Source organism: Rhinoraja longicauda, chromosome 11, assembly GCF_053455715.1.
Source record: "Rhinoraja longicauda isolate Sanriku21f chromosome 11, sRhiLon1.1, whole genome shotgun sequence".
Lineage (NCBI taxonomy): Eukaryota > Metazoa > Chordata > Chondrichthyes > Rajiformes > Arhynchobatidae > Rhinoraja > Rhinoraja longicauda.
In genome coordinates, this window is record NC_135963.1 from 9,893,330 (window position 1) to 9,920,500 (window position 27,171).

General features: G+C 48.4%; 1 protein-coding gene across 3 annotated transcripts in view; it reads right to left on the reverse strand.

Moving 5' to 3' along the window:
* glmna (glomulin, FKBP associated protein a) overlaps window positions 1-27,171 on the reverse strand; it is a 44,520-nt gene that overhangs the window by 10,317 nt on the left and 7,032 nt on the right. For all 3 annotated transcript variants that reach the window (XM_078408213.1, XM_078408215.1, XM_078408214.1), the window contains exons 3-13: window positions 26,784-26,909; window positions 25,451-25,558; window positions 24,456-24,564; window positions 8,233-8,479; window positions 8,026-8,128; window positions 7,074-7,264; window positions 5,389-5,442; window positions 3,753-3,783; window positions 3,456-3,545; window positions 3,262-3,303; window positions 1,260-1,333 (exon numbers count right to left, since the gene is read on the reverse strand). In XM_078408213.1, the coding sequence (XP_078264339.1) occupies window positions 1,260-1,333; window positions 3,262-3,303; window positions 3,456-3,545; window positions 3,753-3,783; window positions 5,389-5,442; window positions 7,074-7,264; window positions 8,026-8,128; window positions 8,233-8,479; window positions 24,456-24,564; window positions 25,451-25,558; window positions 26,784-26,909 (1,175 nt within the window). The remainder of the gene's footprint in view (window positions 1-1,259; window positions 1,334-3,261; window positions 3,304-3,455; window positions 3,546-3,752; window positions 3,784-5,388; window positions 5,443-7,073; window positions 7,265-8,025; window positions 8,129-8,232; window positions 8,480-24,455; window positions 24,565-25,450; window positions 25,559-26,783; window positions 26,910-27,171) is intronic.

Consider the following 27,171-nt stretch of genomic DNA (forward strand, 5'->3'; position numbering starts at 1 on the left):
TTAACATTAAGAAAGAATTGAAGCAAAACCCACTCTGATTTTGTGGAGTGGATTTAAAGACGTGCAACGCATTCATAAAACGTTCAAGGAGATCCAATAGCTTAGAAAAGGCTTACATTAATGTGGAGATACCACAGAAACTACCCACAACTGTTTGGTCAATGCAGTGGCAGATTAGCATTTAACTTTGGAATTATTATCATATTCTCATCAACCCCACGGGTGAAACTCATGTACAGCATTGTGAATGATCCAGCTTTAAACTAAGATGACTCGAAATCAAAGTCACTCATAAATTTCATTTTTCTCTCTTTAAGTAATGCCTAAAGGTAATCAATGTGTAATGAAAAAAAGCTATTTTCTTGATTGAATACATTTTGTTAACGCAATGTTTTGGCATATTTTGAAAATTGAATTGTTCCAGTATAATGCAATCTCACAAAATATATGCATTAGAACTCTTGCTATAAATTATCAACTGAACAAGACTACTTCCATGTAGACTGACTTTAACAAAAACATTTCTTGCAAAATATGTAAGTGGAGGTTTAGAGTAAGAGAACAGGAAAGTCATATTGTACTTTTACACAACACTCATAAGGTCACAACTGGAATATTGTGTTTAATTCTGGTCAGCACATTATATAATTCTAAAATAAATTCAAAGATTATGTAGTTTTTTAATCTAATAAAGCTTAAAAGCAATGATATTTCTTCTCAGCAATGGGTATTGATAGCATCTTGAACAATGTAATGTTACATGTATTTGACATGATTTTCTTAAATTGAATTGATGTGCTTGTTCTTCATAGGCCTAGTAGGTTGTTTTCTGTAGGGTTCCTAGTAGTTTTCATAGAAAAGAATTCAAAAAATAGGTGCAGGAGTAGGCCATTCGGCCCTTCAAGCCAGCACCGCCATTAGATGATCATGGCTGATCATCTAAAATCAGTACCCCATTCCTGCTTTTTCCACATATCCTTCGATTCCTCTAGCCTTAAGAGCTAAATCTAACTCTCTCTTGAAAACATCCAGTAAATTGTCCGCCACTGCCTTCTGTGGCAGAGGATTCCACAGATTCACAACTCTCTGCGTGAAAAAGTTTTTCCTCATCTCAGTCCTAAATGGCCTACCCCTTATTCTTTTCTTAACCTATTGTATATGAACTGCATTCTGTATATTTTCAAATATCTTGAGGAAAAATTGCAGACATTAAAGACATCGTCTTCAATTTCAAATCATCATTTCCCGACAGTACTCACCTAAATAATTTGTATTTTCCTTCTGAATCAAATTTATCAATGTTCTGCTGGAATATCTTCAGGCTCCATTTCCGCTAAAACATGAAAAAGGAAATGAGAATCATGAAGCAGCATAAAAAGAAAACTATTCAACCCATGTTATCTGCATCAACTTTTAAAAGTTATGACCCAATTGGTCTCAACCCCCTATTCTTTCCCCATGACTGAGTACATTTTCTCCCTTCAAGCAGTTATCTTATTCCCTTTTGAAAATTACTATATGTCTTATATCCAAAGACTAGCTGTCCAAACATTTCTGGATGTTTGGCTAGATGCTGGTTCTCTGGTTTCAGTGCTTTGTTTTCAGAAGACTGCTGCTCAGATTACTCAGTCTATCGCAAGTCGATTGCCAAATCTATCTTACCTGACCCAAAATGCCCATCCTTACTTTGGAAATGTATAACGGGATCAATAAAAATATTATACCACTTTTTGTAAACACTGTCCAAAATCCAGGTTTGTCCAAAATATGACATGGTCTCTGTGCTAAATGAGACAGATTCTGGACTTTAGATCAGCCTTTCAGACAATGAAAACATTTAATGTTGCATTAAAACATAAATTCCTTGAGCCATCTCTGATTTATAAAATATAAAACAGTACAGCACACGAACAAGCCCTTCGGCCCACATGTCTGTGCCGAACATGATACCAGGACCAACTCTTATCTATCCGCACATAATCCATATACCACCATTCCCTGCATATCTAGGCATATCAAAGTCTCTTAAATGTCACTATTGTATCTGATTCCACTCCCACCCCTGGCAGATAGCGTTCCAGGCACTCATCACCCTATTACCTTCCAATTTTGCAAAGGCATTAACTTTCCCTGCTCCAACAAGAATAACCCAATATCTCCATATGACTGAACTTCCTCATCTCTGGCAAGTCTCTCTGCACCGTCCTCACTTTTATATTAGCTGCAATACAATATGTTTTACTAAAGCAACCTGTCATTTTAAAGAAAGTAAACAGCCGATTAATGTTGCAAATTGTTTACCCAACATCAATGTTAGGCTTAATAACCTGTAATTGCAGTTATCCTAATAGCATTTTATAAATAGGTGTGTAACATTTGCTATCCTCCAATCTCCTAGCACAACCCAAAATTTGAGGATAGGAAGGTTTGGATCGAAGGGAGCCTCCATGATTTCCATCAGTAACTGAGGATATATCTCATATGGCCTAAATGATTTTTCAACTTAGTGTTACCACCCTTTTAATACTTCATCTCCAGTGAAAGAGGAATGCTTATTTGGTAACTCAGCTATGTCTTCTACCTTCAAAAGATTATCTCTTTGTACCTTAATTTCTCTCATCCCAATTCGGATTGCCCTTTCAGTATGAATGTGTAAAAGACTTTGGGAATCCCTTTTCTTTTGGCCTTGAATATATTCACTCCTCTCTTTAGGTGTCTTATTTTCTTTTTAAACCCTCTATGCACTTTGTGTATTCAACCTGTATTTGACATAAGCCACTTTTTCCCTTTTTTGTTAATCTAGAAACTCTAAATTTGGTATCCCTTCCTCTTCCCCGGTTGGAAATATGTAGATTCTCCAGCTGCACCATCGTTCCTTTGGTCTATTACCAATTAGCCCATTTTTTAATTAAAGTCCAACAGGCTAGCTCTCTTTTTAACTCACTTAAAATTTGCCATCTTGTTGCTTTTATTTTAAATTGTTTCTTCTTTTCTGGAGTTATTTTAAACCCGATGTAATCAAATGTTGAGCAAATGTTTACCCAATTATGCGTGTTCCAAAACACCAAGGAAAGTAATTTTCATTAATGTATTTCAGGAATTCTTTACATTCTTGCTCTTTACAATCGTATTGTATTTGCCTATTTCTGGATAATAGCCACCATCAATATCTGATAGTTCGCATAGATAACAGTTAATCTTAATAAAGCACTCAATATTCTTTAAATAGAAGTCATTTTATATAGTGGCATTAATACATACCATATGTTCGAAAGGACATAGTGTCATCACTTTCACTAACTCCTACAGAAAGAAATTTGAGAAATAACCCATTAAAAAAGTTAGCCAGAAGTACATGCAATAACCCATAATTACAATTTTATTTAGTTTTTAATGTTGCGGAAAATTAAAGAGAACAGCATCTAAATCCACTTTTGCCATTTATTGTGAATTACCTGTGGAACACCAAGAATGTTTTTGATTTCCAAATAGTTGTGGGAGAGAGTATTATCTTCAATTGCTAATAAACAATGTTCATATAATTCCTGAAAAAGGGAAAATTGATTCAGAGACTTGTACTGAAGTGTAGATTTGGTCAGACTTCAAAAAATATATTATATCACATTAGAAGATGCTTATGTATTTGAATGTTAGATAAAGCAGTATTAAGTTAGCAGTAAAAAGTTATGAAAATACACTAGATGTTTCAAATAAGATTTGTAAGATTGGTTGTGATGTAAATAAATACTTACCAATCCTTTAGACAACATGGACTCTTCTGTCCTAAGATAATTAAAATAAACAGTTACTTTATCTAGAAGAGAAAATAGAACATAACAGCATAACAACATTTAAAAGATACTTGGACAGATACATGGATAGAAAAGTTTTAGAGGAATATCGTACAAATGCAGGCAAATGGGCCTAACTTAGATGGTGCATCTTGGTCGGCATGGATGAATTGGGCCGAGTGACCAGTTTCCATGCAGTATAGCTCTATGACAAGACATTTTATCATTATAGACATAGATGTAGAAAATAGGTGCAGGAGGCCATTTGGCCCTTCGAGCCAGCACCGCCATTCATTGTGATCATGGCTGATCATCCACAATCAGTAACCTGCGCCTGCCTTCTCCCCATATCCCTTGATTCCGCTAGCCCTTAGAACTGTATCTAACTCTCTTTTAAATCCATCCAGTGTATTGGCCTCCACTGCCTTCTGTGGCAAAGAATTCCACAAATTCACAACTCTCTGGGTGAAAAAGTTTTCTCTCACCTCAGTTTTAAATAGCCTCCCCTTTATTCTTAGACTGTGGCCCCTGGTTCTGGACTCCCCCAACATTGGGACTATTTTTCCTGCATCTAGCTTGTCCAGTCCATATACACAACAAATTTCACTTAATTTATATTAAAAAATCATCACAATTTATCGACATTGTATTAGTCATCAAATCGAAAGCTGGTGACACGGAATTTAATATAAACTGAAAAATCTTACTCTCTCCTTGAAAATAATTGTTTTAACTACAAAACACACCAATAATAGAATTGTCACAAAGAAGGATTGACCACAAAACTGCAAAATTGTTGTAAATAACGTATCTGCTTCACCAATGTCCTTCAGGGAGGAATAGATCCATATTAGAAACATAGAAACACAGGAGTAGGCCATTCGGCCCTTCGAGCCTGCACCGCTATTCAATATGATCATGGCTGATCATCCAACTCAGTATCCCGTACCTGCCTTCTCTCCATACCCCCTGATCCCTTTAGCCACAAGGGCCACATCTAACTCCCTCTTAAATATAGCCAATGAACTGGCCTCAACTTTAGCCAGTCTAGCCTGGATTTGCTCAACACTTTTACATGACCTCTGTAGTGACCCTTCAAGCACCTCAGTTCAAGGGCAATTAGAGATGGGTGTTGCTGTCATCATGATACATGAACAATCAAAAACAAATATTCAGCACTATCCAACAACTGTGGTTCAAAATATGCGGATGGGACAGCGGAGACAAGTAAAAATTTTCCTGCCCTCCATCCAGTGCCTATTGCTTAGGCATTTGGGAATTTCTGAAAGTCTGATCCAATCCCAGAGTTAATTGGGAACACATTAATCTTTGACTGCCAGCACTATTCACATGTAAGACTATCAGACGACAATTGTATTTACCTCTGCAAGTTCAGCTCCAATGATTTCAGTGGAACCAAATATGCAGCAAATACCCTACGTTTAGCACTGGCCACCAAAGACTAATTCCTCACCCAATAATTTCAAGGTGAAAAGAAAGAATAGTTCATTAAAACCCATAAACAAACATACGTTCAAATACAATGATTGGTGCAATAGTACTCTCAAGAAGGATGAATGTATTTCCGTTAACTTACCTGTTTATTAATGCAGATATATATTCCAAATTCACTTGTAGTAGATATGGCGGGCTGCAGAGATTTCAGTCACATTAAATTACAAACAAGAAACATAAAATCTATTACATAAATCACTTCCCTAGAAATTAAAAAATGTATCAATTTCCTCTATTCTCTACTATTTTACAGCCATTTTATAAATTTGCAGGTAATATTACGTTATTTTGACTGTGTACTATCCTGAATCAGACTCTCAAGATTTCCTTCCCTCTTTTGCACTGACATCATGAAAGGCTGTTTGTGGAACACATCTCTGACCTCATGGGCTATTTACTGAGTCTCCCAACAACACACCATGAGCAAAACATGTTAGCCCTCAATGCAACAAGTGTCTTTTTTGGCACCTACAATTTCCAGTAATTGTCCTCTGAGGATGGACTGAACAGCACGAGGCTGATTGAGGTTTAGTAGTTCTAGGATCCATTATGCGATGCTGCATCAAAGGTTATTGTGGAAAATGAAAGCCCACGGTGTAGAGCCACCCCATGGTGGAGAGTAGATTTGCTGACTGACAGGAAAAGGAGACTAGGCATACAAGGTCTTTCTCTGCTGGTAAGGTATTGCAAGAATTTCGAAGGAGGGGCCTCAACTTTTTACAATTCATATCAAAGACTTGGATGAAGGTATGAAAGGTTGCTAAATTTGCTCATGACAAGGTTGGGTAGGACAATTTTATTAAGTGCAACCGAGTGAACTGCTCCTGCTCCTAATTCAAATGTTTTTTTATTTCACTAAATCATGAACAATTCTGAGAGAGCCATTTCTCTTGGTTGCAGACTACAACCCGTGGCTCACATGATGTCGGAATAACAATCTGACCACTTTAAGACTGTGACTGGGAAAATGTTTTCATCTTATAGAGTGCTTCAAAACAAAGCACTGCAAAGCTTTGTAAATTTCCCCTGTGTGGGACGAATAAAGGAATATATTATTATTCACTGTACCTCAGTACACGTGACAATAATAAACCTAAATCTAGACAGCTGTGAATGCTTATCTGCTGTGTATATATATTTAAAAGTGACAACATTTTCAAACAAGGAAATGAGGTTTAGGACAGGGCTCTTGAAGCATAAAATCGGTTCTTGAAGCATAAAATCGATTTGAGAAGCAAACTGGAGGGCTATTTTAACTTGTAACTGCTTGTTTTTTTTCTGTACCCAAAAGCAACTACAGAATGTCATTTTGGTACAATAAAAATGAACTAACTTTCTAGTTTAAAATAACATATTAAAATATCTTACATTGTGAAACACTGTTAATGTAAAATATTCTGCAGTGCCTCGCAGAGACTAATAGAAGAAACGCACAAGTTGACCAAATGAATAAGGAAGTTCTTATGAATGGGAATTTTCAAGCTAAAGATACCGTGGGACAGGGGCTTACATCCAGAGAGATTGATTAGTAGGACTAGATGTTACAATGCCTAAGGTTTGCACTACAATTGACTGGTGTTGTTCTTGGGGGTGACCACTAGGTGATGTTACTACCATTCCGACACATCTTCAGTTGTGTACTGCAACAATTATATTTATTTTCAAAGATCTTCATAAATTGTTGACAACAAGCACTAAACTGCAACCACATGTCCCATTAATTCTCAAGAATATTGACCTAAATAATGGACTCTCATCTTCACATACCTGTATACAGCTGGAAATTGAGCAATACCAATATGCTGAACAAATAAAAGATATGCCAGGCTTGCCAATGAATTTGTTGGGTACTTTATATCTTCTTGCAGAGGGTCTTTCTCTTGCAGTTTCTTTCTGGACTGTAACAATGGATGAACCATCAACACAGGAAGCGATTCACCAATTTCCACCAAGTAAACCTACAAGACATGACGGCACTCTTTTGAGTCGAAGTATAATTCTCTATTACATTTATTAATACAAATATGAATTGATACATTCAAATATTTATTCTAAGGGAAATAATTCTGGAACTGACTACATAATTATGCAGTCAAAGATGAATTATGCACATTATATACTAATTTTGACAGATCTTCATAAATTGATATATCTTGCACTGCAAAGATTTACTTATGCTTTCCTTGTCCTTTCACTAATCTTTCTCTCTTATTTTCGCTCACATTAAAAATGTACTAATGTTTTCTTCCACTTTTTGTACAAGCCTACTAGTTTCTTGATTCCTGCCCTCTGGAAGTAGAATTCATCCAATCATAACCACAATCAACTCCAAAATGATAGTCAATCTGATTGTATCACTGGTGATCAGTATTCCAAACCTCTCAGCACTGCAAACTTGCTGCATGGAGCAGACGAGCCAACTCAACATTCCCACAAAAATGTTACTATAAGCCACGCACATAAAACCAACTGAATACAAAATGTACAGAGCTCCGTATTAAGATTTACATTTGCACTTATGATTAGTGGAATAAAGATTTTTTTTTCAGTTATGCAATAAATAAAAATAATGATCATGATAAAAATATTACTCAGTGAAGTGATACTGATGTGAACTAAACATCCAAATGACTGAATTAAGTTAGTTCCATTGCAAACGCAAAGGAACTGTGTGAGGAACTACTTTGTGCATGAAACAGAGTGGACAAATTAAACTTACTACAATTTCAGCAGCAAAAGCTCGTAATGAGTTGTCTTCAATCCCTTTGGTTAATGGCTGTAATTGTGCAGTTAGTAGTGGGTATTCCAATATTTTCATAAAGCTATATTAATCACAAAATACCAGTTAGACTACACACACATTTATTTACCCGACTAAAGCTTAGTTGAAGCATGTAGAATATTATATTGAAAATTAAGTACCTACAATTTTAGTAGCTCCTCCTTTAGCTCATTATCGGAAGGATTTCTCTTGGAATTTGTTGTTTGAGTCACTTCATCCACAAATGGTTTAACAAAAGAGCTAACAGCCATACAACACTTGCAAAGTTCATGTTCATCCTGTATGCGTTGTTCATCATTAATAGGTACAGGCAGTTTGGAGAGTTGGCTTTGAATGGTTGCAAGAGACAATCCCACAGAATATGGCTTTTTGTGCTTCAATTTTAGTAGCACTGGGAAAAAAATATTGTTGTTAGATTCATGAAATGATTCAAGTTAAGACCCCCATACAACTGGAAAAGCTTCTTAACTGGAGTAGCAATTTTACAGAAGGAAAAGAAAAATATTTTATCTACTGTAAAATCTTACGATTGATGAATATTTAAATAAATTGGAATTAGTTAAGTTGTGATTTAATGGCCCAGATTTTAAGGCTATAATAAAACTGTCAGCATTCATCGTGGTAATGTTATGAGGTAATCAGGGACTTTAAGAGTTAAGCACATGGACTGCTACATTAATAAACGCAGAAGCTGCAGTTAGTATTGGACTCTACTTCGTATTCTCCTGAAACCTGATAAAAAAATTCTCACCACTAAATACACTAAAAAATGTATATCTATCTATCTATCTATCTATCTATCTATCTTCTATATCTATCTATCTATCTATCTATCTATCTATCTATCTATCTATCTATCTATCTATATCTATCTATCTATCTATCTATCTATCTATCTATATCTATATTATTATTATTATTATCTATCTATCTATCTATCTATATACTACTAAAACTCTGCGGTCCAACATTCCGTATGTATGTATGTATATGTGTATGTACGGAAGATTCCGAAGAATTTCTGTCCATAACTTACAAACCCTACTCCTCCCTGAAGTTACACCAAAGCGCTACGATTTTTGTACCGCCATATTCACCATTAACGTGGGCAACTATTGTAAGTACTTTCGTTCAAATTGAAGCTACCTTTTTAAAGCTAGAGAGATATTAAAGTTTAAATTTTCATTTCTAACCCTTTTCTTGAAGGGGCTTCAGCGCGTGATGTCACAATGGCACCCGTGCACCAATGAGAGATCAGCTCGGTTTTAAATTTACATCTTCAGCTTGTGACGTCACAATGCTTGTGTGAGATTGTTGCAACATTGTTGCGAAAAGCAACTGCCAGTTTTTTAAAGTTGTGCAAGTCACTTAACATACACAGGTCAGCATGGGGCCCCTATTCCCTCCCTCCCCCCCTTCCCCCCTCAACCCCTTCCTCCCCACTCCTTCCCACCTCCATCCCCACTCCCTCCCCCCCTCCTCCCCAACTCCCTCCCCACCTCCCTCACCCCTCCTCCCCTAACTCCCCCCCCTCCCTCCTTCCCTCCATCCTCCCCCCCCTCCCTCCACCCTTCCATCCCTCTCCCCCTCCCCCCTCCTTCCACCCTCCCTCCCCCCCTTCTGGTTACAAAGGAAACCCTACGGGGACGGGCCCAACGGGGAAAGAGGGGTACTGGGAAAAGGGGAGGTCCCCCTCCCTCCCCTTCCCCCCTCCCCCTCCCCCCTAACCCTCTCCCTCCCCCTTCCCCCCTCCCCTCCCCCCCTCCCCTCCTCCCTCCACACCTCCCTCCTCCCTCCCTCCCCTCCTCCCGGTTACAATGGAAACCCTACGAGGACGGGCCCAACGGGGAAAGAGGGGTACTGGGAAAAGGGGAGGTCCCCCTCCCTCCCCCTTCCCCCATCCCATCCCCCCTCCCTCCCCTCTCCCTCCCCCTTCCCCCGTTCCCCCCTCCCCTTCCCCCCTCCCTCCACACCTCTCTCCTCCCTCCCTCCCCTTCCCTCCCTCCCATCCTCCCAATGCTTGTTTGAGATGGGTGCTACATTGTTTCGAAAAGCACCACTAACAGATCGCAGTGAGAAGCACTATGTGACCGCGAATGTTTCAAAACAAGCACTTAAAAAGCACTTATCTTTTTTTAAAGTATTTTTTTTTATTGCAAGTCACTTAACATACAGAAATCAGCATTGGGCCCCTATGCTCGTGGGCCACCGGGGCAAGTGTTTCGAAAAAAGCACTGAGAGTGTGTCTGGGGGAGAGAGAGAATGGGGGGGGTCTGAGAATGGGGACTGGGGAGGGGGACAACAGGGGTCGTTGCGGAGGGGGCTTGGTGGTGGGGGAAAGAGGGGTACTGGGAAAAGGGGAGGTTCCACTTCCCCCCTCAACCCCTTCCTCCCCCCTCCTTCCCACCTCCATCCCCACTCGCTCCCCCCCTCCCTCCCCCCTCAATCCCAACCTCCATCATCACACAGCCCCTAACTCCCCCCCTCCCTCCTTCCCTCCATCCCACCCTCCCCCACTCCCTGCCCCCTCCCTCCACCCTTCCATCCCTCTCCCCCTCCCACCTCCTTCCACCCTCCCTCCCCCCCTCCCGGTTACAATGGAAACCCTACGGGGACGAGCCCAACGGGGAAAGAGGGGTACTGGGAAAAGGGGAGATCCCCCTCCCTCCCCTCCCCCTACCCCCTTCCCCCCTCCCCTTCCCCCTCCCCTCCCCCCTCCCTCCCCCTCCCCTCCTCCCTTCACACCTCCCTCCTCCCTCCCCCCCCCCTCCCGGTTACAATGGAAACCCTATGAGGACAGGCCCAACGGGGAAAGAGGGGTACTGGGAAAAGGGGAGGTCCCCCTTCCCCCTCAACCCCTTCATCCCCCCTCCTTCCCACCTCCATCCCCACTCCCTCCCCCCCTCCTCCCCCTCCCTCCCCAACTCCCTCCCCCCTCCCCCCTAACTCCCCCCTCCCTCCTTCCCTCCCTCCCCAATCCCTCCCCCCCTCCCTCCACCCTTCCATCCCTCTCCCCCCTCCTTCCACCCTCCCTCCCCCCTCCCGGTTACAATTGAAACCCTACGAGGACGGGCCCAACGGGGAAAGAGGAGTACTGGGAAAAGGGGAGGTCCCCTCCCTCCCCCCTTCCCCCTCCCCTCCCCCCTCCCCTCTCCCTCCCCCTCCCCCCTACCCCCCTCCCTCCCCTCCCCCCTCCCTCCCCTCCCCTCCTCCCTCCACACCTCCCTCCTCCCTCCCTCCCCCTTCCCGCCCTCCCCTCCCGGTTACAATGGAAACCCTACGAGGACGGGCCCAACGGGGAAAGAGGGGTACTGGGAAAAGGGGAGGTCCCCCTCCCTCCCTCCCCCCTCCCCTCTCCCTCCCCCCCTTCCCTCCTCCCTTCCCCCCTCCCCCTCCCATTCCCCCCTCCCTCCCCCCTACCCCCCTCCCTCCCCTCTCCCTCCCCCCTCCCCCCCTCCCCTCCCTCCTCCCTCCCCCTTCCCTCCCCCAACCCTCCCCCTTTCCTCCCCTCCCGGTTACAATGGAAACCCTACGAGGACGGGCCCAACGGGCCCACTCGGTCTAGTCTATATAATACTAAAACTCTGCGGTCCAACATTCCGTATGTATGTATGTATATGTGTATGTACGGAAGATTACTTACAAACCCTACTCCTCCTAGACGGTACACCAAAGCGCTACGATTTTTGTACCGCCGTATTCACCATTAACCTGGGCAACTATTGTAAGTACTTTCGTTCAAATTGAAGCTACCTTTTTAAAGCTAGAGAGATATTAAAGTTTAAATTTTTCATTTCTAACCCTTTTCTTCAAGGGGCTACATTTGTTTCCAAAAGTTTCCAGAAAAGGATTTAGTTTTCAGCAAGGATTTAGTTTTCAGCTTGTGACGGCGGCTACATTGTTTCGAAAAGCTTCCAAGAAGTCTTTTTTGTTATTGCAAGTCAAGTCAAGTCAAGTCAAGTCACTTTTATTTGTATAGCACATTTAAAAACAACCCACGTTGACCAAAGTACTGCACATCTGATTAGGAAAAAAACCCAAAACATCTGATTAGGAAAAAAAAAAAAAAAAGAAGGCTATAGTGGTCACTTGACATACACAGATCAGGAGGACAGAGTAAGAGTGGGGCTGGGGGAGGAGAGAATGGGGGGTGTGGGGACGGGCCCAACGGGCCCTCCCCAACGGGCACACTTGGAGAGTAAGAGTGGGGCTGGGGGAGGAGAGAATGGGGGGTGTGGGGACGGGCCCAACGGGCCCTCTTTTCCGGGCCCAACGGGCACACTTGGAGAGTAAGAGTGGGGCTGGGGGAGTGAGAATGGGGGGTGTGGGGACGGGCCCAACGGGCCCTCTTTTCTAGTATAATACTAAAACTCTGCGTTCGTATGTATGTGTGTATGTACGGAAGATTCCGAAGTTTAACTTACAAACCCTACTCCTCCAAGACGGTACACCAAAGCGCTACGATTTTTGTACCGCCGCATTCACCATTAACCTGGGCAACTATTGTAAGTACTTTCGTTCAAATTGAAGCTACCTTTTTAAAGCTAGAGAGATATTAAAGTTTAAATTTTCATTTCTAACCCTTTTCTTGAAGGGGCTACATTTGTTTCCAAAAGTTTCCAGAAAAGGATTTAGTTTTCAGCAAGGATTTAGTTTTCAGCTTGTGACGGCTACATTGTTTCGAAAAGCTTCCAAGAAGTCTTTTTTGTTATTGCAAGTCAAGTCAAGTCAAGTCAAGTCAGTTTTATTTGTATAGCACATTTAAAAACAACCCACGTTCACCAAAGTACTGCACATCTGATTAGGAAAAAAAAAAAAGACATCTGATTAGGAAAAAAAAAAAAAAATGAAGGCTATAGTGGTCACTTGACATACACAGATCAGGAGGACGGGCCCAACGGGCACATTTGGAGAGTAAGAGTGGGGCTGGGGGAGGAGAGAATGGGGGGTGTGGGGACGGGCCCAACGGGCCCTCTTTTCTAGTATACTACTAAAACTCAGATCTTGTAGCTTTGTATATATATTCCACTGATGTCGGCTGAATACGGCAATTCCGGCAAAACGGTGAACCGTAGCGCCACGATTTTTGAACCGCCTTAATCAGCATGCGGTTCGCTGCTGGAAAATATTTTTATTTAATTCGGACGCATATTTTTTAAGTTACAGAGGTCTAAAAGTGCTGCCCCCCCTCATTTATCGAAGTTTTGACAGAAGGGGGGCGCTGCGGTCCGGCAGTGCTCAGTACGCATGCGCGGAATCTCCTCACTCTGTACTCAGCACGCATGCGCGGCATCTCCTCACTCGCACCAAAACAATGGACGCCGTTAGCGGCGCCAGCCCGCGATCACCGGCTCACCTCTCCTCTCTCCCCTTGCTTCTCTCCTCTCTCCCACACCCGGGAGAACATCTCCCCGCTATCCCCCCCCCCCCCTCCCCCCTCACTCTCTCCCCCCTCCACAAATACCGCCCCATCTCTCATCACCCTCCCCCCCTCCATCCTCAACACCTCCCTCCCTCCACCACTCCCTGGGTGTGGGGACGGGCCCAACGGGCCCGCTTTGAACGGGCACACTTGTTCTAGTATACTATTAAAACTCAGATCTTGTGTTATATTTATATGTTTCATGTTTTTAGTTTGTACCTATCAGTGATTTCGGCAAAACGGTAATCCGTTGCGCCACGGTTTTTGTACCGACTGAATCGCCAATCTCCTGGAAAACCGGCCGTGATATTTTCATTTAATTTGTTTTTAAATTACAGAGGTTTTAAAAGTTTAGACATCTCATTTTTTAACTGATTTATTGGTCTTCAGCGTGTGATGTCACAATGCCCCTGTGAGATGAGCTCGAGCTGTCCCCCCTCCCCCCCCCGCGGTATTCAGCGTGTGACGTCACAATCGACAAGCAGCTGCTATTGGGTGTCCACTATTTACAGAGGTTTTAAATTTACATTTTTTTATTTCTGACCTTTTTTTTCAAGGTCTTCAGCTTGTGTGACATTGTTGCGAAGAGCACTTATATATCGCGGAGAGAGCTTACATATCGCCGTGAGAAGCACTTAGTCACCGGGAATGTTGCAAGAAAAGCACTATCTATCTATCTATCTATATACTATTAAAACTCACTCCTTGTGTATATTTTTTTGGGGGGTTTGACCTGGAATGCGCGTAACAACGGTTTCTCTGATTTCGTCAAAACGGTGAACCGTAGCGCCACGATTTTTGCGCCACCTTAATCACCACGCGGTTATCTGCTGGACAATTATTTTTTATTTAATTCGGTCGCATGTTTTTTAAGTTACAGAGGTTTTAAAGCGCTCCCCCCCTAATTTATAGGGGGCGCTGTGGTGCGGATTTATTGAAGGTCTTCAGCTTGTGATGTCACAATGCCCCTGTGAGATGAGCTCGAGCTGACCCCCGTCCCCCCCCCCTTCAGCGTGTGATGTCACAATGGACAAGCAGCTGCTATTGGGTGTCTACTCTTTACAAATTTACATCTTTTTATTTTAAACCTTTTTTTTCAAAGTCTTCAGCTTGTGACGTCACAATGCTTGTGTGAAGCAGCTGATTGTTTTTTAAAGTTGTGTTTTTTATTGCAAGTCACTTAACATACACAGATCAGCATGGGGCCCCTATGCTCGTGGGCCACCGGGGCAAGTGTTTCGAAAAAAGAAAGGGGTGGTCCCCGTTCCCCCCTCAACCCCTTCCTCCCCACTCCTTCCCACCTCCATCCCCACTCCCTACCCCCCTCCTCCCCAACTAACTCCCCATCCCTCCCCACCTCCCTCACCCCTCGGGGACGGGCCCAACGGGGAAAGAGGGGTATTGGGAAAAGGGGAGGTCCCCCTCCCTTCCCCCTCCCCCCTCCCTCCCTCCCCTCTCCCCCTCTCTCCCCCTCCCCTCCCCTCTCCCCCTCTCTCCCCCTCCCCTCCCCTCCCCCCTCCACACCTCCACACCTCCCTCCTCCCTTCCCTCCCCCCCACTCCCCTCCCGGTTACAATGGAAACCCTACGAGGACGGGCCCAACGGGGAAAGAGCGGTACTGGGAAAAGGGGAGGTCCCCCTCCCTCCCTTCCCCTCCCTTCCCCTCCCCCTCCCTCCCCCCCTACCCTGCTCCCTCCCCTCTCCCCTCCTTCCCCTCCCCTCCTCCCTCCAGATCAGCATGGGGCCTCTATGCTCGTGGGCCACCGGAGCAAGTGTTGCGAAACAGCACTTGGAGTGTGTCTGGGGGAGAGAGAGAATGGGGGGGGTCTGAGAATGGGGACTGGGGAGGGGGACAACAGGGGTCGTTGCGGATGTGGCTTGGTGGTGGGGGAAAGAGGGGTACTGGGAAAAGGGTAGGTCCCCCTTCACCCCTCAACCCCTTCCTCCCACCTCCTTCCCACCTCCATCCCCACTCCCTCCCCCCCTCCTCCCCCTCCCTCCCCAACTCCCTCCCCACCTCCCTCAACCCTCCCCACCTAACTCCCCCCCTCCCTCCTTCCCTCCATTCCTCCCTCCCTCCCTCCCCCAAACCCTCCCCCCTCCCTCCACACTTCCATCCCTCTCCCCCTCCCCCCTCCTTCAACCCTCCCTCCCCCCCTCCCTCCTTCCCTCCATCCCTCCCTCCCCCAATCCCTCCCCCCTCCCTCCACCCTTACATCCCTCTCCCCCTCCCCCTCACCACTCCTTCCACCCTCCCTCCCCCCTCCCGGTTACAATGGAAACCCTACGGGGACGGGCCCAACGGGGAAAGAGGGGTACTGGGAAAAGGGGAGGTCCTCCTCCCTCCCCCTTCCACCCTCCCTCCCTCCCCCTCCCCCCCCTACCCTCCTCCCTCCCCCCCCTACCCTCCTCCCTCCCCCATTCACTCCCCCCTCCCCTCCCCCTCCCCTCCTCCCTCCTCCCTCCCTCCCCCTTCCCTCCCTCCCCTCCTCCCCGGTTAAAATGGAAACCCTACGAGGACGGGCCCAACGGGGAAAGAGGGTACTGGGAAAAGGGGAGGTCCCCCTCCCTCACCCTTCCCCCATCCCCTCCCCCCTCCCTACCCCCCTCCCTCCCCCCCTTCCCCCCTCCCTCCCCCTCCCCTCCTCCCTCCACACCTCCCTCCTCCCTCCACACCTCCCTCCTCCCTCCCTCCCCCTTCCCTCCTCCCTCCCTCCCACTTCCCTCCCTCCCCTCCCTCCCCTCCTCCCGGTTACAATGGAAACCCTACGAGGACGGGCCCAACGGGGAAAGAGGGGTACTGGGAAAAGGGGAGGTCCCCCTCCCTTCCCCCCTCCCCTCTTCCCCCCTCCCCTCCCCCCCTTCCCCCCCCCTCCCCTCTCCCTCCCCCTCCCCTCCCCTACCTCCCCCCCACCCCTCTCCCTCCCCCCCTTCCCCCCTCCCCTCCCCCCCTTCCCCCCTCCTCTCCCCCCCTTCCCCCCTCCCCTCCCCCCCATCCCTCCCCTCCTCCCTCCCTCCCCCTTCCCTGCCCCCCACTCCCCTCCCGGTTACAATGGATCCCTACGAGGACGGGCCCAACGGGCACACTTGTGCTAGTATACTATTAAAACTCACTTCTTGTGTATATTTTTTTGGGGGGTTTGACCTGGTATGCGCGTAACAACGGTGTTTCTGATTTCGTCAAAACGGTGAACCGTAGCGCCACGATTTTTGCACCACCTTAATCACCACGCGGTTATCTGCTGGAAAATTATTTTTTATTTAATTCGGTCGCATGTTTTTTAAGTTACAGAGGTTTTAAAGCGCTCCCCCCCCCCCCCCCTAATTTATAGGGGGCGCTGTGGTGCGGATTTATTGAAGGTCTTCAGCTTGTGATGTCACAATGCCCCTGTGAGATGAGCTCGAGCTGACCCCCGTCCCCCCCCCCTTCAGCGTGTGATGTCACAATGGACAAGCAGCTGCTATTGGGTGTCTACTCTTTACAAATTTACATCTTTTTATTTTAAACCTTTTTTTTCAAGGTCTTCAGCTTGTGACGTCACAATGCTTGTATCAAGCAGCTGATTGTTTTTTAAAGTTGTGTTTTTTATTGCAAGTCACTTAACATACACAGATCTGCATGGGGCCCCTATGCTCGTGGGCCACCGGGGCAAGTGTTTCGAAAAAAGAAAGGGGTGGTCCCCGTTCCCCCCTCAACCCCTTCCTCCCCACTCCTTCCCACCTCCATCCCCACTCCCTCCCCCCCTCCTCCCCAACTAACTCCCCATCCCTCCCCACCTCCCTCACCCCTCGGGGACGGGCCCAACGGGGAAAGAGGGGTATTGGGAAAAGGGGAGGTCCCCCTCCCTCCCCCCTCCCTCCCCTCCCCCCTCCCCTCCCCCTCTCTCCCCCTCCCCTCCCCTCCCCCCTCCACACCTCCACACCTCCCTCCTCCCTTCCCTCCCCCCCACTCCCCTCCCGGTTACAATGGAAACCCTACGAGGACGGGCCCAACGGGGAAAGAGCGGTACTGGGAAAAGGGGAGGTCCCCCTCCCTCCCCCTTCCCCCCTCCCCCTCCCTCCCCCCCCACCCTGCTCCCTCCCCTCTCCCCCCCTTCCCCTCCCCCTCCCCCCCTTCCCCTCCCCCTCCCCCCCTTCCCCTCCCCCTCCCCTCCTCCCTCCAGATCAGCATGGGGCCTCTATGCTCGTGGGCCACCGGAGCAAGTGTTGCGAAACAGCACTTGGAGTGTGTCTGGGGGAGAGAGAGAATGGGGGGGGTCTGAGAATGGGGACTGGGGAGGGGGACAACAGGGGTCGTTGCGGAGGTGGCTTGGTGGTGGGGGAAAGAGGGGTACTGGGAAAAGGGTAGGTCCCCCTTCACCCCTCAACCCCTTCCTCCCCCCTCCTTCCCACCTCCATCCCCACTCCCTCCCCCCCTCCCTCCCCAACTCCCTCCCCACCTCCCTCAACCCTCCCCACCTAACTCCCCCCCTCCCTCCTTCCCTCCCTCCCTCCCCCAATCCCTCCCCCCTCCCTCCACACTTCCATCCCTCTCCCCCTCCCCCCTCCTTCCACCCTCCCTCCCCCCCTCCCTCCTTCCCTCCATCCCTCCCTCCCCCAATCCCTCCCCCCTCCCTCCACCCTTCCATCCCTCTCCCCCTCCCCCTCCCCACTCCTTCCACCCTCCCTCCCCCCTCCCGGTTACAATGGAAACCCTACGGGGACGGGCCCAACGGGGAAAGAGGGGTACTGGGAAAAGGGGAGATCCTCCTCCCTCCCCCTTCCACACTCCCTCCCTCGCCCTCCCCCCCCCTACCCTCCTCCCTCCCCTCTCCCTCCCCCCTCCCCCCCTTCACTCCCCCCTCCCCTCCCCCCCTCCCTCCCCCCCTCCCCCTCCCCCTCCCCTCCTCCCTCCACACCTCCCTCCTCCCTCCCTCCCCCTTCCCTCCCTCCCCTCCTCCCGGTTAAAATGGAAACCCTACGAGGACGGGCCCAACGGGGAAAGAGGGTACTGGGAAAAGGGGAGGTCCCCCTCCCTCACCCTTCCCCCCTCCCCCCTCCCTACCCCCCTCCCTCCCTCCCCCCTTCCCCCCTCCCTCCCCCTCCCCTCCTCCCTCCACACCTCCCTCCACACCTCCCTCCTCCCTCCCTCCCCCTTCCCTCCTCCCTCCCTCCCCCTTCCCTCCCTCCCCTCCCCTCCCCTCCCCTCCTCCCGGTTACAATGGAAACCCTACGAGGACGGGCCCAACGGGGAAAGAGGGGTACTGGGAAAAGGGGAGGTCCCCCTCCCTCCCCCCTTCCCCTCTTCCCCCCTTCCCCCCCCTCCCCCTCTCCCTCCCCCTCCCCTCTCCCTCCCCCCCTCCCTCCCCCCCCTCCCTCCCCCCCTCCCCCCCCCTTCCCCCCTCCCCTCCCTCCCCCTTCCCTACCCCCCACTCCCCTCCCGGTTACAATGGATCCCTACGAGGACGGGCCCAACGGGCACACTTGTGCTAGTTTGTTTTAAAGTAGCGTTTATTGTTATTGCGAGTCACTTAACATACACAGAACAGCATGGGGCCCCTATGCTCGTGGGCCACCGGGGCAGGTCTTTCGAAAAAAGCATTTAGAGTGTGTCTGGGGGAGAGAGAGAATGGGGGGGTCTGAGAATGGGGACTGGGAGAGGGACAACAGGGGTCGTTGCGGAGGGGGCTTGATGGTGGGGGAAAGAGGGGTACTGGGAAAAGGGGAGGTCCCCCTTCCCCACTCAACCCCTTCCTCCCCCCTCCTTCCAACCTCCATCCCCAATCCCTCCCCCCCTCCTCCCCATCCCTCCCCACCTCCCTCACCCCTCCACCCCTAACTCCCCCCCATCCCTCCTTCCCTCCATCCCTCCCCCCCTCCCTCCTCCCTCCACCCTTCCATCCCTCTCCCCGTCCCACCTCATTCCACCCTCCCTCCACCCCTTCCGGTTACAATGGAAACCCTACGGGGACGGGCCCAACGGGGAAAGAGGGGTACTGGGAAAAGGGGAGGTCCCCCTCCCTCCCCCCTTCAACCCCTCCCCTCCCCCCCTCCCTCCCACATCCCTCCCCCTCCCCCCCTACCCCCTCCCTCCCCTCTCTCTCCCCCTCCCCCCTTCCCTCCCCCTCCCCTCCCCCTCCTCTCCCCCCTCCCTCACCCTCCCCTCCTCCCTCACCCTCCCCTCCTCCCTCCACACCTCCCTCCATCCCCCTTCCCTCCCTCCCCTCCTCCCGGTTACAATGAAAACCCTACGAGGACGGGCCCAACGGGGAAAGAGGGGTACTGGGAAAAGGGGAGGTCCCCCTCCCTCCCCCTCCCTCCAATCTCTCTCCACCCTCCCCCACCTTCCCCACTCCGCCCCCTTCCCCCTCCCCTCCCCCCCTCCCCTCCCCCCCTCCCTCCCCCTCCCCTCCTCCCTCCACACCTCCCTCCTCCCTCCCTCCCCTTTCCCTCCCTCCCCTCCTCCCGGTTACAATGGAAACCCTACGAGGACGGGCCCAACGGGGAAAGAGGGGTACTGGGAAAAGGGGAGGTCCCCCTCCCTCCCCCCTAACCCCCTCCCTCCCCCCTACCCCCCTCCCTCCCATCTCCCTCCCCCCTTCCCCCCTCCCCCCCTTCCCCCCCTACCCACCCTCCCCCTCCCCTCCCCACACTTCCCTCCCTCCCCCTTCCCTCCCCCCCACTCCCCTCCAGGTTACAATGGAAACCCTACGAGGACGGGCCCAACGGGCACACTTGTGCTAGTATACTATTAAAACTCAGATCTTGTTTATATATTTTTTTTGGGTTTGACCTGAATATTTGATATGTTCGCGCGTAACAGCGATTGCGGCAAAACGGTGAACCGTAGCGCGGCGGTTTTCGTACCGACTTAATCGCCAACCTCCCAAACGACCGGCCGTGATATTTTCATTTGATTTAGTCGCATGTTTTTTAAGTTACAGATGTTTTAAAGCGCTGCCCCCCCCTTTTCAGGGGGGCGCTGCGGTGCGGATTTAGTCTTCAGCGTGTGATGTCACAATGCCCCTGTGAGATGAGCTCGAGCTGACCCCCCCCCCCCCCTTCAGCGTGTGATGTCACAATGGACAAGCAGCTGCTATTGGGTGTCTACTCTTTACAAATTTACATTTTTTTATGAGAAGCACTTGGTCAAGTCAAGTCAATTATATTTGTATAGCACATTTAAAAGCAACCCACGTTGACCAAAGTGCTGTACATCTGAATAGGTACTAAGGAAAAAAATGAGACATACAGTGGCACGCAAACAGTTCACAGCACCTCCTCAATGAGCCTCAAACGCTAGGGAGTAGAAATAGGTTTTGAGCCTGGACTTAAAGGAGAGGAAGGAGGGGGCAGTTCTGATGGGGAGAGAGATGCTGTTCCACTGTCTAGAAGCTGCAACCGTAAAAGCTCGATCACCCCTGAGCTCGGTCCCCCCATCCACGAAGGGGGACTGGGGAGGGGGACAACAGGGGTCATTGCGGAGGGGGCTTGGTGGTGGGGGAAAGAGGAGTACTGGGAAAAGGGAAGGTCCCCCTTCCCCCCTCAATCCCTTCATCCCCCCCTCCTTCCCACCTCCATCCCCACTCCCTCAACCCCTCCTCCCACTCCCTCCCCCCTCCCTCCACATCTCCCTCACCCCTCCCCCCTAACTCCCCCCCTCCCTCCTTCCCTCCATCCCTCCCTCCCCCAATCCCTCCCTCCACCCTTCCATCCCTCTCCCCCCTCCCCCCTCCTTCCACCCTCCCTCTCCCCTCCCGGTTACAATGGAAATCCTACGGGGACGGGCCCAACGGGGAAAGAGGGGTACTGGGAAAAGGGGAGATCCCCCTCCCTCCTCCCCCCTACCTCCTCCTCCCCCCTTTTTTTCAAGGTCTTCAGCTTGTGACGTCACAATGCTTGTGTGAAGCAGCTGATTGTTTTTTAAAGTTGTGTTTTTTATTGCAAGTCACTTAACATACACAGATCAGCATGGGGCCCCTATGCTCGTGGGCCACCGGGGCAAGTGTTTCGAAAAAAGAAAGGGGAGGTCCCCCTTCCCCCCTCAACCCCTTCCTCCCCACTCCTTCCCACCTCCATCCCCACTCCCTCCCCCCCCTCCTCCCCAACTAACTCCCCATCCCTCCCCACCTCCCTCACCCCTCGGGGACAGGCCCAACGGGGAAAGAGGGGTACTGGGAAAAGGGGAGGTCCCCCTCCCTCCCCCCTCCCCTCTTCCCTCCCACCCCTTCCCCCTCCCCTTCCCCCCTCCATCCGCCTCCCCTCCTCCCTCCCTCCCCCCTCCCTCCCGGTTACAATGGAAACCCTACGAGGACGGGCCCAACGGGGAAAGAGGGGTACTGGGAAAAGGGGAGGTCCCCCTCCCTCCCCCCTTCCCCCCTCCTTCCACCTCCTCCCCTTCCCCTTCCCCCCTCCCCTTCCCCCCTCCCCTCCACCCCCTTCCCTCCCCTCCTCCCTCCACCCTCCCTCCCCGCCTCCCGGTTACAATGGAAACCCTACGAGGACAGGCCCAAAGGGGAAAGAGGGGTACTGGGAAAATGGGTGGTCCCCCTCCCTCCTCCCCTCCCTCCCCCATACCCCCTCCCTCCCCTCCCCCCTCCCTCCCCCATACCCCCTCCCTCCCCTCCCCCCCTCCCCTCTCCCCTCCCCTCCCCTCCCCTCCTCCCTCCACACCTCCCTCCTCCCTCCACACCTCCCTCCTTCCCCTCCTCCCGGTTACAATGGAAACACTACGAGGACGGGCCCAACGGGGGAAAAGGGGTACTTGGAAAAGGGGAGGTCCCCCTCCCACCCCCCCTTCCCCCCTCCCCCTCCCCCTCCCCTCCTCCTCCCCCTCCCCTCCTCCCTCCACACCTCCCTCCCTCCCCCTTCCCTCCTCCCGGATACAATGGAAACCCTACGAGGACGGGCCCAACGGGGAAAGAGGGGTACTGGGAAAAGGGGAGGTCCCCCTCCCTCCCCTTCCCCCCTCCCTCCCCTTCCCTCCCCTTCCCCCCTTCCCCCCCCTCCCTCCCCCCTACCCCTCTCCCTCCTCCCTTCCCCCCTCCCCTTCCCCCTCCCTCCCCCCTCCCCCCCCTACCCCTCTCCCTCCCCCTCCCCCCCTTCCCCCCTCCCCTCCCCCCCTCCCCTCCCCCCCTCCCCTCCCCCCCCCTCCCCTCCCCCCCTCCCCTCCCCTCCCCTCCCCCCCCCTCCCCTCCCCCCCCCTCCCCCCCCCTCCCCTCCCCTCCCCTCCCCCCCCCTCCCCCCCCCTCCCCCCCCCTCCCCTCCTCCCTCCATACCTCCCTCCCCTCCCTCCCCTCCTCCCGGTTACAATGGAAACCCTACGAGGACGGGCCCAACGGGGAAAGAGGGGTACTGGGAAAAGGGGAGGTCCCCCTCCCTCCCCCCTTCCCCCATCCCATCCCCCTCCCTCTCCCTCCCCCCCTTCCCCCCCTCCCCTTCCCCCCCTCCCTCCCCTCCTCCCTCCACACCTCCCTCCTCCCTCCCTCCCCTTCCCTCCCTCCCATCCTCCCAATGCTTGTGTGAGATGGGTGCTACATTGTTTCGACAAGCACCACTAACAGATCGCAGTGAGAAGCACTATGTGACCGCGAATGTTTCAAAACAAGCACTTAAAAAGCACTTATCTTTTTTTTACGTCTTTTTTTTTTATTGCAAGTCACTTAACATACACAGATCAGCATTGGGGCTCTATGCTCATGGGCCACCAGGGCAAGTGTTTCGAAAAAAGCACTGAGAGTGTGTCTGGGGGAGAGAGAGAATGGGGGGGTCTGAGAATGGGGACTGGGGAGGGGGACAACAGGGGTCGTTGCGGAGGGGGCTTGGTGGTGGAGGAAAGAGGGGTACTGGGAACCCTACAATGGAAACCCTACGAGGACGGGCCCAACGGGCACACTTGTGCTAGTATGTTGATAAAAGTATGACTATGCTTTTAATAATGTATCACCCAACAACAGTAAAATTCTGTTTCCAGCACAATCAGGACTGATGGTGGATAATTGGCAGGTTATCTGGACAATTGTATGCTATTCTCCATTAATACCCCAACATATTCATTTATTTTCTAAGAAGTAGCACAGGAGTAGAATACATTTTCCAGTGAACCCTGGAAGACTCAGGAACATCGGGAAAAGTAGCACAGTACATTTCTAGTCACACGGGAAATAGGGCTCCAGTGAGTTTCAAAGGAATGCAGGAAACAGGAGTCCGATGAACAGGAAGCCAGTAAACAGAGCCCTATGAGTTTCAAGGGTAGGCAAGAAACAAGGCCTGGTAAGTTTCAATGTGCAGTAAACGCAACCAAGCACGGTAAACATCACTACATGACCCAGAAATGAACCACTGGGATTTCTGAATAATCAAATTGTAGATTATCATTTTTAACTGTTCTGATCAGGGGAACATCAGCAAATAGTGCTATTAAGATCGAAGGTATCACAAAAATGCTGGAGTAACTCAGCAGGTCAGGCAGCATCTCAGAAGAGAAGGAATCTCTTCCCCTCCCCTTCCCAGTTCTCCCTCTATCTCGTGCTCGTGCTGTTAAGATCAGTCTCTCAAATGTTTAGACAATAGACAATAGACAATAGGTGCAGGAGTAGGCCATTCAGCCCTTCGAGCCAGCACCGCCATTCAATGCGATCATGGCTGATCACTCTCAATCAGTACCCCGTTCCTTGCCTTTTATCCCCTGGTGTCAAATTGCGAGCTGTCCAGTCTGTATATCAAGTACACTCATCTTTCAAGATCAGGCAGGGTATGGTACAGGACGCACACCAGTTCAATAGGATTAGAGCAAGTACACAGCCCTGCTTCATACCACTTGTAATGTTGACCAAAGATAAATTCTACTTCCAAAATAGTGCAAGTAATATAAACGGATAACAGTCTTAAAGTACATTGATGAAACCATTAACTATTAAGTATTAACCTACAATAAACTAAGCATTCATGTGCATCTTCAAATTACCTGCCTGAAGTGGCTGCAGGAGAAGTAAGATGACTTTAGATATATTCTTTCCAAAAACATCCTCAATCTGTTCAAGTAAACCCAATAAAAGTTCCTTTGGGTTACTTATCTGCAGGAAAAGAACGTCTTTGAGAAGCAAATTTATATCATTTTGTAAGGTTAATTTAACTAAAATGAGATAAAATTATATTTTCAGATTTTTTTAAAGCTGTATTTACTCATCACAAAATCCTTGATAGATCATTATCGTGCCATTACTTGGCACCTTACTGAAGTTTTCACTTTACGAAGCTCCCTGTCAAGAATTATCTTGGTATTCAATTTGGGTAGAACTTCAGAGCCCAAATCTCACCCACATGAGAGAAATGTATACAAGATCTAACAATGCTTTTGTAAATGTATGGGAAAAAAAGTTTATTAAAGAAACTACTTCAATTTGTACATCTATATACTAAAACTCTAATTTGTTTGTTTGTTTGTTCCTGAACTACAGCCAAAACAGTACATGATAGCGTGACAATTTTAGGACCACCTTACTCACCGTTGTCCCTTTGGTGCTAATGAAAGAACTTTCATTGAAATTGGTGTTATATTTTTAAAGTTATTCACATTTTAAAGTTTAAATCTATCTCCTGGGGAAGGAGGGGAAGTTGAGGGGGTGGATAAGGGGAGTTGAGGGGGATGGAGGGGGAGGGGGAGGGGAGGGAGCTGCACCAATGCAGGAGAGGTTTGCGCCCAATGGGTCCACTTGGTCTAAATTGCAAGTCATCCAAAAGTGCTTCACAGGAAACTCAGTACTTTCTCAAGTGCCGAAACTGTTAATGTCAGAAAAACAACACCAATGTATGCACACCAAGTTCCCAAAGCCAAAGAGTGTAGATTTATAGATTCAATGCTGATCAAGGCAAGATTCTTCTTTCTTCTTAAAATCTGTAATAAATGCAAAAAACTTAACACGACAATTTATGGAGCTTCCTCTGTAAGTGCTCTCTTACCTCTACCACACGATCTAGTATTTTTGAGCAGATTTCGCTGTGCTCATCTCTCAAAATACAATTGACAACAGGACCAATAAGATTCCAACCCATGCAGATAACAAAGTCCTGTAAGATATTCAATGTAAATTATGATGGTAAATGAAATGGGTTCAAACTATACAGATGTTACATCAATTTTGTTCTACGTTAGCACAAAAAGGCACAGATTGTCCTATTAAAGAACAATTGCTTTAGCATTAAATAATGATATTTAATCTTTCCACCGCCCCACCCCCCACCCCACCCAAAGTGTTTAAGGATGAATTGTTGGCTTTATTCTCAATTCCTGAATGAGACCAATCAGATACTTTCAGCATAATAACCTAGACTGTGCTATCACAACAATTATGAAGCCATGATATATAATCAGAAGTACAATTTTGTAGAAAGGAAACCGAGTCTTGTCAGCCAGCTTCACAAAATAGAAATCAAATTAATGCAATCAATTTATTCGTTGTTTTCACAGTATAAATTGCATAAGTGAATATAGTGACAATATTTCAAACTTTGATCATTGGTTATAAATTACTTTTTGGCCTAATAGGGTGTAAAAATATCTTACTTTAAATGTATTTTCCTTTTGGTGCTCATGAAAAGATTTTTTCCAAACTAGAGACATGGAGATTTGGCACTCACTCATTTACAAGCAAGTTCAACATTTTAACTTTGCAATCAAATTTTACTATAATTATATTGAGTTAAAATTATATTTTTGGTTTGTTCCATATTTTTTCCCATTTATTTGGGGAAAATTGAAACTGTCATTCAGTATTTGCAAGCAAATAAATTGAAATGTTACAATAAGAAGTGCGTGAGTGTTTTAACTAACTGTTTAAGTGCCTCTGGCAACATTGGACAGTTATTTAAAAATAAAACACAAAGACTAAATTCGTTCTTCGCATCAGGGGTCGCTGCCACCGACTTTAATCATGGTATTAGCTATAAATTGTGAAAGTCACTATTTCTTTATTATTCCTCATTAAAAGATTATAGATCAAAGATCACAGAAATATATTTAATTAGCTATTACCAAATTGTTGAACCAAATTGTCTTTAATGGAAATGATAAGCACCATAGGTGTTCCTAATTTTGAAAAAGATGTTTAAACTGTAGATGTTGGAAGTCAAATAACAAGATCTTTTGGACTGTAGTTACTTTTATTACACAAAATATAGCTGATTTAGAAGTATTAATTTCCAAAGTAAATGTTTCAAAGTAAGATACATGTCCATGATATATTTAATGGAAAATAAGATTATTAATATAAAACCATTCAAATTATAATTGTACCTTATTTTGTTTAACCTGTAGAATTTTCAAAAGTTCAGCTGCATGCCCATCTTCCAGGCACTGCCGGGCTGCTGATTGAAATATGCTGTGATCTTCATCTTTAAACTCTGTTTCGGGTAAACCTTGCTAAAATAAAGTAAGTTAACGCTCTCATGTCAAGTGTGAAATAATTTCAAATCATTTTAACCAATGCTATCTCAAGTAAAACATCTGCATGTGCATTATCTAAATATAACATACATACTCTTATCCAATATCACTTAATATCTTCAGTTAGCAAGAATCTATCATCGACAAATTTAACTAGTATCCCTGGAAGCTGTGGCCCGTAGACCGAGGACCCGCACAGGTCCAGCTCGCCTGCCAGAAACCAGGGACTCACCCGCCG